Here is an 18,266-nt window from a genome sequence, read left to right on the forward strand (position 1 = left end):
TGTGCAGGTCTGCTGAAGTTCCTGTGAGATATGAACTGATGAATGCCATGGACTCAGGGACAGGCAGGTTTTAAAGAAGAAAGAGCCTAAAGAAGCAGAGCAGAGCTGCAGTTAATATAATACTATGGAGGAAGGGAAACTTCAAGAGGAGGAGTTTCTCATCAAACCTCTTAACCACTATATCCTGTAGGAAACATTTAAATAGAAAGGTGTTCTCTTATTTTGCATCAGTAAGTAACAGAAGCAATGACCAGCCACCTCTTAGCTCTTTTTCTCTCTGTAATTGCTGTTATCCTACCCCTGAGATGTAAGAAGTGCTCTAAGAGTAAAAATATCGTAATTCATACTTCCTCTGGCTAACAGGTGAGGAACATAACTTCTGTTCTATTGCCTTTCAGATGGCTGCAGTGACATTACTGGAGGACACTGCGTGCGTGCCCATTCCCGACCCTTCATGGCTGCCATCCAGATAAAGAATACAACTGTGTGTGGAGGAGTTCTTGTGAGAAAGAAGTGGGTTTTGACAGCAGCACATTGTGAGTAAGTACCTTATACTGTGGTGTTCATAGCTCTTCACTGAGGTGCGCCATGATATTCAAGCCTATAAGTGAAGAAAGGTAGATACTAATTTTTTTAAGGGTTGGTAAAAGCTGGAGTTCTTTCACCAAGCATACTTAGGAACTTTTATTCTGCTTTGAGTTGGTTTGTTGCTTTGATCTGCTTAGTGTTCTGTTATCTGCATTGGTCAGATCCTGACAGTGCTGGAAGATACTGACTGTGCTGTTAAAAGAGCAAACTCATTATCTGTGCATTTGAAACAGCAGTGTCTTAGAGAAGGGGACATACTGCACAGTGCTTAAACAAAGCTGTGTGCATGGAACTAGGTTTCAGAACACCATGAGCTGAAGCTGAATTAGATGGAAACCCCATTCCCTTTCAGTTTAAGTGTCCTTTCTTAGGCCCATAAAAACTCAGATGCTTGCAAAAAATGCCGGGGCAGCAACTATGACAAGGAGCTACATCCTTTTGGTGATCCAAATGTGGATTCGAGCACCTCTTCCCAAGCTGGATATGCTGAGACTGGCACACGTGTTGGAGGGCTGGCTCAGAGTGAGGGACATCTAGTGTTCGCGTTAGGAAGTAAAAGTCTCCTGTTTTGGCTAAAACGTTATCTAAATCATATTTTGCTCCCCTGATATTTTTTTTTTCTGTATTTTAAGTAATGGAAAGCAAGACAATCATAACAAACTTGTGGACATCTGACCTCCTCAAGCACAGCATGGGCAGCTTGGCCATCATTAATCTGAAATAGGGGACAGGGGTTCCTTAGAAAATAAACTTCCACAGTTCTTCACTTAAGTCATGTTTGGTTGCTTTTTTTTTTTTTTTTTTTTTTTTAAAAAAAAAAAAAAAGGTAGAAATATTCAAGCATAGCATGTGCTGTTTTACACATTTACAAAACAAAATCCTGACCTCCCTCTTTGGAGTTAAGTTATATTCTTGTGGGAGTCTTTGACCCTTCAGGGTTCAAGATATCCAGTCAGTTACAGTTGTAAAAATTTAAATTTGGAGCTACTCATAGGAAAGGGCGCTGGCTGTCTCTGGTCTTGCTGAGTGGATGGGTCTAATCACTGATTTGGTTTTGTAACAAAGACATTTTTTGAACCAACTTAGAGTTGGCTGAGTCTGTGTAATTGTGGGGAATTGAAACATCTGTTTGGTCTCTTCCTGAGGTGCACAATGGTGCCAGGCTGGATGGGACCCTGGGCAACCTGAGCTGATGCTTGATCTGCAGGTTGGCAAACCTGCCAATGACAGGATTGAAATGACAGATTGAAACTAGATGTTCTTTGAGGTTTATTCCAACCCAAGCCGTTCTATGACTAATCTGTGATTTGTCTATATATGCAGCAGCAGATTGCTTGGCCTCTCTGCACTGTTGCTCCACTACTGGAGCAAGATACATTTCAGTGGAATGTACTTGAAAGAGTCCTAGGAAAGGAGCTTTGGGATTGTAAAGTAATTTCCACTGTGTAAGTAGTGAAAAAAAAAATTTTTTTTTTCAGGCTCCGGTATGGTCTCTGCAGCTATTTCCACAAAGAACAATTCATATGCAAATAAATGAATATTTCAACAAGGCATGCAACTGGAAAGAAGAAAATAACTCTTCTTGGATTGATAAAGTCTCAATTCTATCTCAAATTAGTTTTCCTGTGTATAGTGAGTTTCTGAAGATTAAGAAAACCAGCAGTGTGTCTTCTGACAGCGTCCTCTTACTGGGTTGCACTAGATTGAGAAGAGCAAAACCAAGAAAGACATATTTGAATAAATGTTTCTGATGATATTCAGAGAGCTTGGGGGAGAGGGAGATCTGAGTTGCTGAACTTCTAATATCTATTGGCAAGAACTGGACATGAAACTCTCTCTGGGTTTTCACTGATGTCATTAAGATAGCCTTTATCCTATAACCAGGCATGTTTCTGTCCTTTGCAGGATTAGATCATATGACCACAGGTATCCATTAAAATGTATTTGAAAGGCATGAGTACCACTAATCCTTGTGCATGTGGTCCTCCCTAAAAAATAAGTAGGCTTTTTTGTAACAATTCTAAGCCATGGGGTCTCCTTAAAGTCAGTTATCTTACAGTTATTTTAGCAAATAACATTTACAGCTAAGAAATGTTAGTACAAGGAATGAAGAAATGTTTGTGGAGGAAAACACAAGCTCATGTTAAGGTGTCACAATGAACTTTATCCTTCCTATTTTTAATCAGGTTGTAAAATTAAATTGCTAATTTTGTGTTGCACAAGTTCTGTTTATGCTGAGAAATGTCACTCTTGTCCTAGTAATGACTTATTCCTGCTCTTCCTTAAATTATAGGAAGCAAAGATCGGATATTAGGGTTGTTCTTGGAGCCCATCAGGCATTCAAAGCTGAAAAAGAACAACAGAGATTTAAGATCGTGCACTTCTTTTCTCATCCCCTGTTTAACAGATCTTCAAAGGAAAATGATATAATGCTCCTCAAGGTACTGTTGATAATACAATGATATTAATATATACAATGATATACTGTTGATAATACAATGTTAATAATACAACTGTAGTATTACAAAAGGAATATTGTTAATGGTTGTTTTGGCTGTTCCGTGATATTGAAATGTACATTGTTTTGTTTGCTTAACAACATCACTGAAAACTCTGCTTTGGTTGTACAGATCTAGATGCAGTTACAAGATCTCTGAATCTTGTAACTCTGACATTTCAAGCCCATTCTGTTGTAAAGACACACTTAACCACTCACTGCTGCAACCCTTCTGAAAGCACAACACAGATTACAAAATGGGCATGAAACCCGTTCTTAATTATTAAGGGTGACCACATGAGGCAGAATTATGAGTAAAGAGCTAGAATAGTTCTAGGCACACAGAGCTCATAATGAAGAATCTCATAATGAAGGGGGCTCATGATACTGTGGAATGGAAAGATATCCTAGATTGTACAACCATCATCCTGTGTGCCCTTATGAGGCAGAGATGTACAAATTTCCTGCATACCAGCTCTTGGCTCAGCCTGGTCACATGGGGTGGGCATGGGTGTTTTGAATAGAGGGAGGCTTGTGTCTGTGCAGAAAATCTGCAGGTGGTCTGGAGAACTGGCGATGGAGGACTGCTGCCCTGTACAACAGTCTCAGTGCCAGCCTAAAGCCCTCGGGAAAGATGAGAGTTGTACATCATTTTGTCTGTATCTTTAGAAACTTCATGACTTTTGTACAACGCCTAAGAAATCGTGGATGGATTTTTATTCATTTATTCAAACTGTGCTTTACTGTTATGTCTCTGTTTATAAGCAATAGCGGGTTATTTGAGGAGAATGGACACTATACTAAAATGGATCACTACAAAGTGTTATTTCTAGAGCTAACAGCTACAGCTCTGTTCCAGAATGACAAAGATACCTTAAAATCCTTTGTCTGACTGTGACTCAGCAACAGGAATAATGTTAGAAGCAGGGTTCACCTCCTGTCGCTACAGTTCTGTTCTGATGGAGTGCTTAGTGACTTGGGGTAAACCTTCTTTGCTCAGAAGTTCTCAACAGCAACAGAGTTAATAATCCGTAGGGTTTTTTAATTAAACACATAATTTATTACAGTACCTTTTAAAAGAAGTATAAAGCTAAAATCTTGTAACTGACATTCAGTAAAACATTTAAGCATTTGTGAAGTTAATTTGCAGTGCAGTGACCATGTGTAAAATAGAAAGAATGCTCAGTTCAGTAACTGCAAGTCCTTACACTGCATTGAGTATGTGTGTTATTGTTTGCTATATTTTCATTTACAGTCCAAAAAATGACCTCTGCCAAAGGATGAATCTGTCAGATAAAGGCCAATAAAATATAGTATATAGTTTGGATCATTTAAGCCCTTACTCTCTCAGATTTAAATCTGGCAGTCTGAAGAGTTCAAAACCTATTTTTCCCTCAGCTGAGACCTCTGCTGTCATGTCTAGTTGTTTACAATTTTTCTTTACATCTGTGGTGCTGAGCATATTGACTCCCAAGTGCTTTGGGACTTCTCTGTTTGTCACTTAAGTCTGATTTCAACACAGTAGTTTAGTGCAAGCTGGGTTATTGAATGGATATACATCCAACAACCTGACTCCTGCACAGGTTTTTAATTTTCTACAGTAATTGGTGGAAAATCTGGACTTGAATTCATAGTGCTGTCATTGATCTGGAACAATCAGAAAAGTACTTCTGGATTTACAGAAGTGTGATTAAGTTCAGAATCAGTTCCTAAATACTGAAAAGCGTTTTATTAGAAAGAAAAGTAGTGGTAAAAAGAGACCATGTAGCTAACTGAATTGAAGATTATACTTCCCATCCTTTCTGCATGAAAAAGATGTTTATTTATTTATTTTTTTTTCAGCTGGATCATATGGCAAATCTGAATAAATATGTGAAATGTTTGTCCCTTCCTGACACTGGTGAAGATATCAAACCTGGCTCAAGGTGCACAGTGGCCGGATGGGGAGAAACGTCTCCAGGAAAGCTGCCAAAATGTCTTCGGGAAGCAACTGTTAAAATTGTTGATAGAAAAGACTGTGAGAGAAAATATAATAAAAAGCAAAAAGTCTTGAAGATAACCAGGAACATGTTGTGTGCTGGAGAGAAAATGATGTTTTCAAAGAGAGATGCTTGCAAGGTAAGAAGCAATTAAAAAGAGAAAGGGATGTGCTTTTAATTACCTTTCACTAAGAACAACAGTGCTGGGGAATTACCTCAGTTCACTGCAGATGCGTTTCTTCAGATAAGCTGCTCTCCTCAGGTGTTGTTTATAACTAACGGACAGAAAGAAGAACTTTCAGAGTCTGAATTATCTGATCTTTTCCAGATGCCCGTATCTAACAATACAAAATTAAACATGCTTACACAAGGTGCACATGGCACTGCATGTTTTTCTGGAGAGAGAAAACCACGCTGATCTTTCTTTCTGTTTTGTTTTAGGGAGACTCAGGTGGGCCACTCATCTGTGGCAGAAAATACAGCGGGATTGTTTCCTTCGGAGAAAAATGTGGAATGGGAGACAAGCCTGGAGTTTACACGCGACTGACTGAAAAATACATTGACTGGATTAAAAAAACCATTTCTCTTAATGGAGAGGCATGAGACAGGCAAGACAGCCCCAGTAAATAGAGAGCTGTGCTTCAGAACAGGGTGCTGCCTTGGTGTGCCAACTGGCGTGCCTTGGCGTGCTTCCTGGCATTACACCTTTACAAATCACAGCTTTCTGACTTTAAAAGGCAGCAGTATTCCCTTTTGTACAGATAATATTTGTTCATCGTCAGTAGGAAATTCCCTCTTAGATAACTCAGTTTGTGATTTCACCCTGACTTTTAGTGTGACTGGAAAGTGGTAAGTCACCTTTTTCATTGTGGCTGTGACAGGACAAAATTTTTGAATGTGTTTTCACAGAAAAATTCTGTTTTTGACTGATAGTGAATATGACATCTGTTGAATGAGAAAAATTAGTAAAAAAAGTTCTATGTTCGAGTTTAAATGTTCAAGTACTTCATTTTTACATTTTAAAAAACCAAATACTTTAACTATTACGGAAAATTTCTTTAACTAGATTCATTCTCGGAATGAAAATAAAAAGCCAGCAAACATTTTTCCAATTTATCTTCCATAGATAGCACGAAAAAAGAGTAACTATTCATTATAATGGGTGTAATTATACTTCTCTAATACCGTGTCTGTCTAACAGCTAAACAGAGATTTTAGATTTTGTGGTGGATTTCAACAGACTTCTAATAACAGACTTACCTTCTGTGTTTCTGAATAAGCCTGTGGTTGGCTTGCTGTATTCCCATTGTCTTCTGAGCATTCTTGAGTTTCTTTCTTTCCGATTACTTGGAAGTGACAATCTACAGAGTTTCTGCAGTTCTTTTGTTATCATATTAATACTGCGGATTTTGGGGTCATTCGTATATTCATATTCACATATGAATAAATAACTCCAGCACATCAGCATACTGGCCTTGGTTATTGATCAGCAGCCGCACCACTGAACCGAGCAAAGGAAAGGTATCTTGTGGATAGTATGTAGGTAAAGGAACAAACAGGCCTTGCAAATGTGTACTGGTGATCTGTCCCAGTGTAGTGAAACTTGCCTATATGGTTTATGGAAGCTTCATCCTATTCTCACTGAAGGTCATGGCAAGATGTTAAAAGATGCTGGTGAGAACTGGCTCAGGCCAGGAACACAGAAATTGGGAAAAACTGGAACAAATGGGCAAATGATATAAGAGAGCAAAGAATAATATGCTGTTGTTCATACTTTTCATCTGGGAGGTCTCAAAGGATGCTACAGATAGTAACTAGTATCTTTTACATTTTTAAGTTAAATGACAGCAAGGATATCTTACTTCCTATCCTTACAAGAGACTCTTCAAAGCCCCATACTGCAGTAATATTGGCATTTCATCTCCCAGAGACAAAGATTTTCCACACACTAACTGTATCTTAGTTTCTGGTGAGCAGTAATGCCAGAATGCTTGAGGTTGGAAGGCATCTCTGTAGGCCGTCTGATCCAAGCCAGCTGCCCAGGGTCACATCATATGTTCACAGAACTGATGCAGCGTGGAAGCCACAGTCCAGCAGTTAATTCTGATTGAGCTGTTGTGTATGCAATCTTCTGCAGCACCTTCACTTCACTTAGAGCATCTCTTCCTCTTTATGGTCGTGTAGAAGGTTGAAGGGCATTATTGCCAGGCCTCCAGCTGCTAGATCTAACTGCCCCAAGAGCCTGCCCTGTCATGGGGCCCAAAGCCACAGCATGGGAGCCATGTAGCCAGGCTCACGCATGTGCCTATGTCCTGGCCTGGATTCAACCCATCCCAGGAGATATCGGTGATATATATATAGCATGACCAAAGAACTCCTTGCTGTCTTCAGCCAGCACCAACATGGTCCTCATTGCAAGCCACAGCCAGCTCAACCACTCCATCCTACCATTAAGCATTTAGATATACTGACTATACATGGTATTGTGAACAAAAAATACGCAGCTTTGCTTTCCGTTTTGATAAGGGAATTTGAGAACAGGTTTCTCAATTGCTGAAAAAAATCTGTATTTGGTATAGTTCCAACTTTATTTTCAGTGGACATAAGTAAATTTTTGAAGTGGAATGTATGGAGGTACACCCAGATATCCAACCAAAAAATCATGATCTTTGATTGTATCTCTTTAGCAGACATTTATAAAACTTGTCTTATCAGAGAAAAATATCCCTCGCTTCACAATCATGCCTTATTCATGTCATGACTTTTTGGCAGTACGTACATTTGTGAACTAATGTTTACATTGACTATCCTACATATTTTATATTTGATCCAAGACAATCCTTTTTCACTCAGTGTGACCTAAGCAAATTGAAAGGTTGGACACCCACACCCTGGCTGGTACTTACATGAGTTCTCTGTGTGTTGCTATATGAGGATTAGAGTCCAGGAGTACATATACACACATGTACACTTGGGCTTTATATACACACATACTCACATGTGGCCACACATGTAATATCAGACCTTGTCCTGCTTTCAGAAAAGTGGTTGCTTTTCTAAGATGATAAATGGCCGGCATGCTTTTGGCTCCATGCACGTGGGTGGATCAGTGCCTTGTCTTTCTGTGCAACAGCACAAAGACAAATGTTCACCTCTAGTAGTACTAGCATTCCATACCACAAAACAGCTTATTCACGAACATCCAACATGTGGGTTCTGAAAACTGAATGTAACCATGCAAAAGTGTTGTGGGGGCAGTCAACCCACCCCACAGAAAAGCAAGGGGATAAACATCTGTCTTGCAATAATGACTCAGATTCTCACATTTGAGTGCTTGCCCACCAGCCCCTCTGGGTCACACGCTGTGTATGCCAGGAGTTTTGAACTGGGGATGCAAAATGCTCTGCAATTCTGCATTTTATTAGCAACGGTGAAAGCACACAGTGGAAGCACACACAGTTCTGCAACAAAGAATAGGTGCATATCGCACATCTAGGAAAGACGGAGTAATTTTAACTATACAGGTTGACCACAAGCGTCACTGCTGAAACCACTGCTGGCTGGTTCTCAGAAATGTTCTGAAAACAGGAAAGCCACAGAAAGTAGTTCCAAATACATCACAGTTCTGTAACAACAGATATGCATGAATCCTGACAAAAGTAATCTCACGTTCTTAAGAAACTAGGAAGAGCCTAATCTTCAGCAGATAGTGGTGCCGTTTACTGTACATTTACTGTTCCCAGCACAATATTTGCAGTTTCTTTTTTTTCTTCAGAAGGAGAGCTCTCTTCTTGTCTCTTTTACCCTTTCACACCCCAACACTAACCTCTAAGTTTTTGTGGGGTGTTTCTTTTCAGTTTCTTTTCACATTACTCTCCAGTTTCCAAATACTGGTTCCTTGTACAAGATGAATTCCCTCATACTGTTTTTTTTTTTTTTTTGGTTGTTTATTTATTTATTTATTTTTATTTTATTTTATTTTATTCTATTTTTTATCTTCATTGGAAATTCTGAGTAGATTAATGGAGTCTTGTGCCAGAAATCCTTCTGCCCTAGGCTGGAGCTAGACTCCATCTACACTTGTACTTTGCAGCTTGTCTAAGTTTACTTAGTTTTTGCCAAGGTTGCTTTTGTTTTTATATTTGCAACTCTCTCTGTTTTTGTTGAGGTCTTTTAGTTAGGGGTGTTTCATAAGGAGCTGAGCAGCCTGATGCATTGCTCATAGCCTGTTACATAGGCACAAGGAGCATCTGTGAAGGCTGACCAGGTCATGCTTTGACATGAAGCATGGCACAGACATATGATGTCTGGCAGTGCAATGGAGCAAAAAATGCTGGCATATGGCTAACAGCTCTCTATCCAATAGAGGGAGCTGACAACTCACGTTCACATGTTGCATAGGGATGTAAATGCTGGTTATATTCAGTTCTTCAATTCTGCTGCCTCACCTTTGTACAGAGCAGCAGTGACTGATGTTTTGTACTTGTTTGGTTTGTATGTATAGTGCACTTTATGTCTAATGTGGGATTTTTTTTTTTTCAAACAAAGTTCTAATTGTCAGTACAGAAGGTGGCAGTGTCTATTGTCAACAAATGTTGCTTCCTGAAAACATACATGTTTGGAGCACGGTTTGCCTTCTCAGCTCTTTTTCAACATCTTTTGTTTTATCTTCTACAGAAACACCTGCCTGCAGCAAGCTGTGTAAGTAACTTTCCTTCTGGGCAACTCAGTCTGGCATCAGGAAGAAACATTTAGAGAACAAGATTGAAATAAACAAAGCCCTTAGATTTTCAAGATAACTGTATTGGATATTTACCAAAAAGAATTAAAGAAGACTCTTTCAAAGTTGAAATATGGCAGTTTACATAGGCTGGCAAATTATAGCAAGGGATGCTAATATGACTGTGGAATCTTTTAACACTATGTTGTAGGTTCCAAAATTCATTCTCATGTCATTAACAATTTGGTAGCTGATTCAGATACTTCCTGTGGTCATTTGAAAAAGTTCTTTTTTGATTATTTACTAATAATATGTACATAGGTTGTTCTGAAAGTAATGCCTTCCATTTACTTCCATGGATACTACAGTAGATTAAAGGAACACAACAACACTACTTCGTAGAGTAATTTCTCAATACAAAATACTATTTTCCAGCATTGTTATGAGCATTAGCTATGCATTTTCACTTGTGGAGCCTGCAGGCCACACTAGTAAAAATCTACATGGCCATTTGGAATATGGCTTGTCTTTCACATTGTTTTAACCACTGCTGAAACAGTGCCTCACTGTGCTTATGTCCAATGTTTGGTCTGAATAAATGTTCAGCAAGTGTTGATGAATGTCAGTGGGTGCCATTTTTTAAGCATGGAGGAATGCAGTGATACACCTTTGCTTCGTAAGCACTCCTGTGTCAGACGACGTTTTGTCAGACTGCCTGTCAGCTGCCATCTGTCATGCAGCAACATGTAATGGGATATTTGTAGAAAAGTTCAGCCTCTACTGAAAAACCACCATCTGCCTCTGATGTCATGGGCCAACATAACAAAATAGGAGGCATTACTTTCAGAGCAGCCCTTGTAATGAGCACTGTATAGAAAAATGCAAGAAGGTTAAATTTATGTGGAATTCAATTCAGTATGTCCCAGGTTATTCCAAACTGTTGAAATCAGCTGTGAAACATGCATTGCAAGTCTGCCACCAATTTAAAAAATGTACTTGAATTTAAAATCCCTAGTGAGATCCAAATCATTGTTATGAAAAAGAAAAAACTACATGAGAAATACAAGCAATAACAGCCCCATTTTAATAAAAAATGGAACAGGAACTAATATATCATAGCAACCTCCAAATGAACAAGTTAGACTCAGTGCGTAAATTGTTGAGTTTCACAAGTCTCATCTGTACCTACATTTGGTTGTAAAAAGTAAGTATTAAAACACTCTTACAAAGCTTTACCTCAGTAAAATATCAAGCCTCTTCACAGCCACATAAAAAAAAGAGATAAACAATAATTAAAACTGAGAAGAAAGAAAATGAAAAAAAAAATGTTGCTTTAATCACTCCTGTCATTAAAAAAAAAAAAAAACAAAAAAAAAACAAAACACATCACGAGCACTTAGTTAACTGTTTTCATTTAAATGAATAAATGACAAACGATTGTTTCATTGGTTATCCTGAAATCACGTAGGGGAGAAGATGTAATTTTTAGGTTTCTTGGACTACCCACATCTCAAACTGTCACTGCCAACATTTTATCTTTATACCAGATAAAAGCGAATGATTAAAAGGAAGGATGACTAGCTTGCGTACAAAACATGTAACGCCTTCAAATGACAATGAAATTGCCATCATGCTGACGGTGATGTGGCTTTCAACAGTTAAACTCTAGGGAATGTACACCTGGTACGAAAAATCATAGCCCTGTTCCTGTCCTCGTCCTGTTCAGGTCTCAGCAGAATTCCAGGTAACAAATGGCCACACAGCACGTAATTATTCGTCTGCCTAGCCCAGCTCTACTTACTGGTGGCAGTGGGTGGGTTTCAATGAGCACAGTTACGTGTGAGTCCTTGATTCAGGCAATGAACAACAACAAAAATCCTTTTCCTCAAGGTTAGCTATAGAGAACAGATACAATTCTTTTCTATTGCTGTTTTATTCCATGAAAAAGCATTTTTCATTTTGTAAACCAGACTAAGCCGCTCGAGTCAGAACTGGAGGTCCTGTTGTCAAATTCTGGTCAACCTAACCTCATGGGATCCACATCAAGGAATATCTGCTGGGCCATAGCTTTGGGGCTGCTTCCTGTGGTAAACAGCCATCTGTAGCTGGCCTTCCCCTCAGCCCCCTTCACAGCCCCTTGACAGGCAGGATGAGGTAATGCACATTCACTCAACAGCCAGACAACTTCTATGGACTGACATGACAAGCCAACCCTCAATGCATGATACAGCATTTCTGATTGAAGTGTTTCTGTTTGTAAACTATGTCAGAAAACACACAGGCTTAAATAGCCTATTCCATCGGGGCAGGAGGCATCTAATACAACCTATAGTTATTTTTCAACAGTTTGGAAGATAAAAGAGTGGTATGGAGAAATAACACATTCAGCCTGTTTGGTTCATAATTTGGGAAATCAGCTGCAGTTTTGAATAATTTAATCATTTTTTTCCTTGGCATTTGTCTTAAATGATTAGGCTTCCGGGTTTTTGATTGTATGACTAGAATTTAAACTAAGTTTCTGATCAAATTATTAAAACTGATCTATGAATAAAATGAGAAAAGCAATAAACTCTCCATGTTTTATTTCATCCTCTCAAGTATTTTGATGACATATAAACTTTCATAAATTACCAAATTTCTGAGAAGCCTGTTTTAAAGTTGCTTTAATCCACTAGCATATATTTTATCTGTTGTTGAATTTTAGTTAAAATAGGCCAACATTATGATCTTTTCTACATGAAATAATTCATTTCAAGGAGATTTGCAGCTTTGGATTCAAAATATAAGTAATCCTGTATAAAAAAAAGTCATTTTCAGGTCAATCCATAGCTTATGCACTAGGTTAACAGAATTGATTTAGTTGTATGTTTACAAATGCGAATTTGTCTGAGGTGAAGCAGGAGGAGCTTGCCTGACAAAGAACTCCAGGTCGTGTTCTGTACTTGTAAAGCTGCATGACAATAAGAGCATTTTTTCTTGTAGCAGTATATTAGGAAAGCAGAAAGTAATGAGATCTGAGCTGAAGTAGACTTGGAACTGATGAGGATATTCTTTGGTTTGCGGTTTGTAGTTCTAAGCTTTCTGTCAGTTTTGTTGTTTAATGGAACACAAACATCACAGGCAAAGTGCAGATGTTACTCCTCATTGCTTTCTAATTAGAGCTTGTACGCAATCATTCCTTTCCTTACTCTGTGTTCAAAAGACACCAAAAAACCCTTCATACTGGATGTGGATTTGGTTTGGTAGTTGTATTCAGTAGTGCCACTGTTTTCTGACCTCAGGACCCTTACTGCAGAAACTTTCAACAAGTACTCTGGCGTCCACCTCAGGGTGAGCACAGTGTAATGTATGCACCCCAGGAAAAATAAGCAAAAATGTATTAAAATAAGTGATATCTCTGCTATGTGATTTGTGGGGCAGCGGATGTAGGAAACATACGTGCACTTGAAAATCCTGTTAACTCCATGGGGAAACACATCATGGGGATCTATTGACCTGCTTGGTGCTAGATCCCACACTGTTCTGCCAGACCTTGATGGGGTTCCTTTTCATGGAGGCCAAGATAATGACAGAAACTGTGCCCAAAGCTATTTGCTGAAGTAGATGTCAGTTGTACACAACATGAAAGTGTCTGAAGACTGTCAAAATTCTTCTGGAGCAAGGCTCTGATTTGGTTAGCATGATGCCTCAGAGGCTTCAGGATGTCTAAATGAGCTGGAGAGAGCGTGAAGACTGCAAGCAAGAGAAAAATGGGATGAAAAGCTACATTCTTGTTCCACTTTTGCTTTTAGGAGATGATTTTTGTGTGTGTGGCAAAAGTTGATCAGTGAAAAATAAAAGTGCTCTGGAGGCATTTAAATAAAGAGAAGAAAATGCCCACAATGAAGAAAAGACTGTTAATGAGGGCTAAGAGTGAGATAGGGAAGTTTTTATCCCTGCTTCTCTGTCTTGCAATCTTTTCATCTCACTCATATCTTACCATAAAAACTGGCACTCATCCTAAATAAAGAAAATGCATGTAGTGCTGTAGAAGATTCTGTAACAGCTCCCGCTGCTGTTAGACCTTGGTTGGCCCTTTGCTAAAGTTTTATCAGCTAGGAGATGCTGAAGTCCTCTTATGGCTTTCCTGGAATCACCTTATTATTCTGGAAAATATTTATGCTTCAAAGATGGGTAGTTATGAAAAGGAGGAGTGATTTTTTGCTAAAGATAAATGACAGTTGAAACAAATTTTATCATTTTGTGTATCTAAATGAATTAGTTCAGATTGTTTTTTTCTCTGCCAGTAGAAAGGCTGTTATCCTGTCAACAGGGCAAAGAATACATATAAATATTTTCTCTTAAGGACATCTATCTCAAAGTTATACAAATAATGACATCTTACACATGTGACTGCAGACCTTCTTGTTATCATCCCGAGGAGTACAACATGAGCTGAGCTTTTAATAGCTTTCTTGTTCATTACAGGAAACAGCTACTTAGTCAAGTCTCAACTATACATAAAGCATAGCTAAGTTTTTTGCGTGCTGTAAGATAACTGTGCTTCTTTAATGGCAACAACATTTTCAAAAACGTATTTTAGTACACAAAGGGAGAAATCACACTAATATATAAGGAGTGGTTTTATTGACATAGTCATCCATATAGATTTGACATTTTCCTTTTTTTTTTTTTTTTTAATTTTTAAAATTAATGATCAAAATCAGCCAGGGCTACAAGTAAACAGATACACCCCATCAATCCTAAACTTTTTGCTCCTGATACCTAGGATCTGAAACCCAAGTAGTGCAGTGAGATTCTGCACGTGTGCCATAAACAAACGTTTGTTACCCAGGAATTTGGCTTCTTTTCCAGAAACTGATAAAGTCAGAATACATTTACCATTCAGATGGAGTAGGGAAAGAATAAGGAGCATGATATTTGTCATTTTATTGACCACTGTCAATATCTCATAACAAATTAATGAAAAACTTTGTCCCAGACTGACAAGTTTTATTCTCACTTTGTAGTAAACACCTGTGTGGCAATCGAGCAATCGGTGTATATTCCTAGATCAATTAATTATGTCAAATAGAAGGGGACAAAATCTCTGTCACATTATCTCAGGTTTAAAAGTACAAACAATATTGGCAGAATATATGCACCTGGGCACCCATGTAAAACCATGCAAAGAATCATCATTTACCTACTTTTTTCTTTAATCTATGAAGATGCTGAATGTTTGAAGATCATTTCCAAGACGTTTTCCTCAGATTCTTGGAACTCAAGAACTGAAAGATAGTGGAGATGTTTTTCTGCATCCTAGATGCAGAAATGTTCCTGCAGAAAATTCCTAGATGGACACATGGCTTGATCAGAGTGATTTAAATTACTAGTAGAAATCTCACAAGAGAAACATCTGCTGATGAATCTATTGATAGGGTGGTGGGGTGGTAAAGGTGGAGCATTGGTGGATTGGTCAAATTTACTATTACATTCAAAAAGGTAGATTTTCTGAAGTAGAGAGAAGGTATGTGACTTCCTCATACTTTCAAGAAACTCTAATGGAGATCTTGGAGCTGAGAAGCCTTTCTTTCTCTGTAAACACAGATGATTTTATAGTTGTAATTAAAGATCTCAGCACAAGAGAATCCTAATCTATTTTTCATTAAGTTTTCCCATTTCTAAACTGCCTTTTTATTGCATGTGACAGATCTAGTCTTGTTTGCTTTGTAGAGCACTGACCACTGCTACCATGTAGACCATTTCCATCACTCTGAGACAATTCTTGTCCCTTAAACACGCTCTCCAAGCAGAGTGAAATTATTTGACTTGATTCATAAACTGATTGAGAGGAAGCCAAAAGGTGCAATTACATTGCTTCCACATCTACTTTGGCTTTCAGCTTCAAACTAGGCATGCCACTTATTTCTGTGTGTAGTTATATGCAGATATATTTCCAGTATTCTTTGTCGCTGCTGCAGCTGAAGCTCTTTGCAGGTAAGCCCATGGCTACTCAGGTCTGCACATAGGTACCTAATCTGCCCTGTTCTCTGCATTGCACCTAGTCTGCCTGGAGAAAGGATGTAAATATCTCTTGACTGCAGCAAGTAGGAAATGTCCTGAAGCATCTATTTTTACCAAAGTGAAGCTGGGTTGCCATGCTACAGTCGAAACAAAGAGTAATTAGTAATACATTGAAAAGATACAAGAAAAGAAATCATACAAAGGGGAGTCCTTGCTGGTATCTCACTTTCCTGATTCTTATCTTTTACTTCCTATTTCTGGCTTTTTATTCTGGACTTTGCAGCTCTGCTTCCTTTTGGTGTTTCCCTTTGAATCTTAGCTTGTTGTACTGCATTGTGCTTATTGCTTTTAGTAAAGGAAGCCTAGGAAAAGGTTGGATCATTCAGGAATGCACAGGAACATATTTTTAGTTTAGGGACTGCCTTTTGGAAAACAGCAACAAGGATCACGTGTTAAACCTTTTCCAGTGTTAAAGGATAATGCTTCCTGTTTAACCAAACTTACATGTTCAAAAGACTGGCTGACTACAGTATTCAAAGTGCTTAAGTTAGAGTTGAAGAGACTGACATTCTGCTTACAGAATAAAATGAGCTAAGCCTTGGAGTATTGCTTTTATGGTTAGATTGCTCCTGTGCATCGGCCACATCCGTGTGCCACCAAGTGTGTCATTTCATGGTGATCTTCAACAGATGGGTCAAGCTTTTCAAAGGGCATAAATACAAACTCTAGGCTCTCAAACAAATTCAGAAATGGATTATTTGCAAACGAAGTAGAAAAACTGAAGTACTCATTTGGAACTGCAGTACATAGTTCACTGATGCTGAAGCAGTAGTTACACCACCATAGTGGTAAAACATAGTGCAAACACCATATTATACGTGGCGATGTAATTATGACGTAAATTGGCACTAATTTCTACTGTAAATTTGAAAAAAATTCAGCACGGAAATGATCTGATCCAGAATATCTTCCACTTTTAAAGTATATTTATTCTGCAAGTTAAATAGTGGTGTCAATTTTTCTGCTGTTGATAGCTAGGGAAGCTTCATTAATTCCCATAGTAGCAATTTTCAAGGGAGGGCTCTACAGGCTCAAGCTGTTCATTGGAAATAAATGCTTAATGGATTCAACAGGTAAAACAACAAAGGAACACTAAAACCAGAGGGAGCAAGCACTGGATTTATTTCACCACTTGGTCAGTGGACAGTATGGAAGATCATTATTTCCTCCGTGACACTTATGTATATGCCAGACCTCTATCTGCTCATATTGTTTTCTTCCATTACATGTATATTTTGATCCATTGTAATAATTTACTTTGGCTTCTACCTCCAAGCACAGAATACAGTTTCCATTTTATTCCAAATAATATTGGCTTGTTGCTAGGGAAGCATGCTGATTTCTTTTACAATTTCTTTTCCTCACCACATCTGTGTGTAATTTTTTTCTTTATCATCTCCGTAGGACATTTTCCCTGTGAGAAACCCGAATGTGAAATGCTGCCCTTTCGGATTTGTTTGGTGTTTCACATGAGGACCTTCTCCTAAATTTATTTACGCAAAACGGTTTTACCATCTTGTGTTTACTATCAGGCATAAATGCCTATGTTCAAGTGCAGATGGGTTTGCACACTCCCCCATTATCCATTAATGAACAGGCAGAACTGAATTTAAGGGCAAGTGGAAGTCTACTCAGGAGGGTGACCAGAGGGAGAGTCTTCCTGCTCTTCACTGCTCCAGACCTGTAGGTTTTAGTGCACTGAGGATGTGACCTGCTACTCTGAGCTTACTTTAGCAAGCAAAGTGAGCTATGGGACTGATGTGGCAACTGCTCTACTTTGGCTGAGCTGTGGCTGTGATGGCGTCAGGAACAGCAGAGCCATTTCTGATCTATCTGCCCCTTACACCTCCTCAATCTCACCTACAACCTTTCTTCAATGCCTGTAGTATTCCCAGAAGTGCAGATGCATGGGATTTTAAAGGTAAGGTCACCTGCTACTCTCATTGCTGTCATTTCATGACTACCAATAAAACATAGTCAGTTTATGTGGAAAGCCATCTTTAAGGTTTCAATTTTTATACTTTAAAGTCATTGCTTATGGTCCTGCCTTACATGTGAAAATAGTCATGAGCTAGAGAATGCATGCCTCTGCCTGCTAGCTGCAGTGTTTAGCAGTAATGTATTCTGTGTGATTATACACTTTAAGATGGATACGGTTATTGCAAATGTTTACCTATGTGTAGACCCTTTCTGATGGGTTAAATCTCCTACTTCCCTCCACTCCTCTCTCCCTTCCCACCTCCTATCCTATCCTATCCTATCCTATCCTATCCTATCCTATCCTATCCTATCCTATCCTATCCTATCCTATCCTATCCTATCCTATCCTATCCCATCCTATCCTATCCTATCCTGTCCCGTCCTGTCCCGTCCTATCCTATCCTATCCTATCCTATCCTATCCTATCCTATCCTAT

At 38.7% G+C, this 18,266-nt stretch overlaps 1 protein-coding gene across 2 annotated transcripts; it reads left to right on the forward strand.

Annotated features, from left to right (window-relative positions):
- The first annotated feature begins 242 nt into the window (after positions 1-242).
- Positions 243-6,016, forward strand: LOC122182281 (granzyme K-like). 2 transcript variants are annotated; one of them, XM_042875419.1, is made up of 6 exons: positions 243-307; positions 399-540; positions 2,067-2,072; positions 2,882-3,029; positions 4,928-5,203; positions 5,506-6,016. In XM_042875419.1, the coding sequence occupies exons 1-6, from the start codon at positions 247-249 to the stop codon at positions 5,665-5,667; spliced, it is 795 nt and encodes a 264-aa protein (XP_042731353.1). In that variant the 5' UTR covers positions 243-246; the 3' UTR covers positions 5,668-6,016. The 2 variants fall into 2 exon arrangements, with proteins under 2 accessions (XP_042731353.1, XP_042731354.1); XM_042875420.1 differs by lacking the exon at positions 2,067-2,072.
- The last annotated feature ends 12,250 nt before the right edge of the window (positions 6,017-18,266 follow it).

This window comes from Lagopus leucura, unplaced genomic scaffold (genome assembly GCF_019238085.1).
Source record: "Lagopus leucura isolate 7727_CA_CO unplaced genomic scaffold, USGS_WTPT01 Super-Scaffold_100014, whole genome shotgun sequence".
Taxonomy (NCBI): Eukaryota; Metazoa; Chordata; class Aves; order Galliformes; family Phasianidae; genus Lagopus; species Lagopus leucura.

Coding starts and splice junctions, on each gene's coding strand:
- LOC122182281 (XM_042875419.1), top strand. CDS start 247: ATGACCAGCCACCTCTTAGCTCTTTTTCTCTCTGTAATTGCTGTTATC. Junction 308..398: donor TGTTATCCTACCCCTGAGAT/GTAAGAAGTGCT, acceptor ATTGCCTTTCAG/ATGGCTGCAGTGACATTACT. Junction 3,030..4,927: donor ATGATATAATGCTCCTCAAG/GTACTGTTGATA, acceptor TTTTTTTTTCAG/CTGGATCATATGGCAAATCT.